Source organism: Pipra filicauda, unplaced genomic scaffold (genome assembly GCF_003945595.2).
Source record: "Pipra filicauda isolate LSUMZ 115617 unplaced genomic scaffold, ASM394559v2 scaffold1318_size17963_pilon, whole genome shotgun sequence".
In the NCBI taxonomy this organism is placed as follows: Eukaryota; Metazoa; Chordata; class Aves; order Passeriformes; family Pipridae; genus Pipra; species Pipra filicauda.
Window position 1 is genome coordinate 1 of NW_024103783.1, and position 1954 is coordinate 1954.

Below are 1954 nucleotides of genomic sequence, written 5' to 3' on the forward strand. Positions count from 1 at the left end.
GAGGGGGTGCTCCAGGCTGACGTGCTCCACCTGGCAGCTGTAGGTGACCCCGCGCCGGGGGGGGGATTTCCAGCAGCACCAGCACCTGGTAGGTCCAGTCCCCGTTGGGGACCACGTCGGTGGCCACCACGTGCTCCGGCAGCTCCTGCCCATCCTGGAACCGCCTCACCTGCACCGGCGCAGGGTAGAAATCCATCACGGAGCAGAGCAGGCGGCCGGGGCCGGGCTGGGAGCTCGACGGTACCAGCGAGATGGACACGCTGGGGGGCACTGGGAGGGACGGGGGAGACACTGGGCTGAGCTGGGGGGCACCGGGAGGGAGGGCAGAGGGCTTGGAGGGCGTTGGGAGGGACTGGGATGGCAATGGGAGGGAGTGGGAATAGAGTGGGGGAGAAGGGGCTGGGCTGGGGGGGCACTGGGGAGAGAGTTGGGAGATGTGGGAGTGCAGTGAGAACGACTGGGAATGGAGTGAGAGGGTCTGGGAGTGGAGGGAGAGGGTCTGGGAGTGGAGTGAGAGAGACTGGAAGTGAGTGGGAAGGACTGGGAGTGACTGGTGTGGACTGGGAAGGAAGCGATCGGGCCTGGGAGGCTGAGTCGTGGTGAGGGAACTCTTTACTTTGGGTCTGCCTGGCAACTGGAGCGTCATCAGAGACACGCTCTGGGATTGGCTGAGGAGCGTGAGCTCGGTGGCCCCAGCGGGGTGGAGACGCGGGGGGGGCACTGGGAGAGACTGGGATGGACTGGGATGGACTGGGACGGGGCAAAAAAAGGCACGGGGATGGGCACAGAGAGGGCTGAGGGATCTGGGGTGATTCCCAGGGAGGGTTTTAAGAGGCTCCAGGGCCATTTCCGAGGCAGAGCCTGAGGGTACCCGCTCTGTCCCACGCTCACCTCTCCTCTCCACGCTGAACGGGGTGACCAGCTCGTAGTTGTGCCGGCAGACCGTGTCCGCCACAGCCCGCATGCGCTTCATGAATTGTTTGTCTCTGTTCCGCGGCCTGGCCCACATCTCCTCCCCATACGGGGTGTCCCCCACATAGACCCCCACATCGCTGTCGAAGTGCACGTACTGCTCCCGGTTGTAGATGTACCTGTCCACGAACCTCACCCGCTCGGTGCCGTTGATGAAGTGACACTCGTACATTGTCAAGTGCTGGAACACCCCTGTGTGTGCAGGACACGGGTCAGGGGGTGCCCCGTCCCCCCCATCATCCCCCAGCCCCCCCCAGCAGGTTGGGAGCTCAGAGGGCCACCCCGGACCCCCCTTTCCCACCCCCCTCTGCCCCACGGACGCCCCAGCACCGGCTCTTGGCTGGGGGGGAACCCTCCCATCAGCCCCCTGAGGATGGACAGAGGGGTTGGGGACCCCCCCAATGTGGATCCGACCCCCCCAGAGCCCCAGGGAACCGCTCCAGGGATCAAGGGACACCCAGGGACCCCCAGGGCACCCCTCTGCCTGCTCTCCCACACCCCCTTGTCCCCCTCTCCCACCCCTTTCCCACCGTCCCCACAATCCCCACACCCCCCCCTCACTTTGGGGCTCCCACTCCCCCTCCCACTCACTCCGGGCCTTCCGACCCCCCTCGCACTCACTTTTGGGGCTCCCACCCCCTCTTTTCTCCCCTCTTTCCCCCCTTTCCCACCCCCCGCTCACCCGACAGCTCCTCGCCCGCAGCCGGGGGGGCTCCCAGCACCACCAGCACCGCCAGCACGGCCCCAGCTCCCCGCACACGCTCCATGCCCAGCGCCGGACAGCTGCTGACAGCCCAAAACCAGCCGGGCGGCGCCGTTTTGGGGGGTTTGGGGCGCGCTGGGCTTGGCTGAGGGCGCAGGTGGGGCCCTTTTTTCGAGGCGTCTTCCCGGCGACTGATGAGTCATCAGCGCGGCGCGCTGGGATTGGGCGCGGGCGGCGTGGGCGCTTTGGGATTGGCTGAGGGCCGTTGGGGGCCCCCGC

General features: G+C 67.2%; 1 protein-coding gene across 1 annotated transcript; it reads right to left on the minus strand.

Moving 5' to 3' along the window:
- Nucleotides 1-10: 10 nt before the first annotated feature.
- Nucleotides 11-1715, minus strand: LOC113997909 (class II histocompatibility antigen, B-L beta chain-like; the record flags this gene model as incomplete). The annotated part of the gene is given in 4 exon segments (XM_039378202.1): nt 11-66; nt 68-270; nt 892-1164; nt 1655-1715. Coding segments are annotated over 4 exon segments (593 nt in total), but the record flags the coding sequence as incomplete, so codon positions are not given.
- Between the last annotated feature and the right edge of the window lie 239 nt (nt 1716-1954).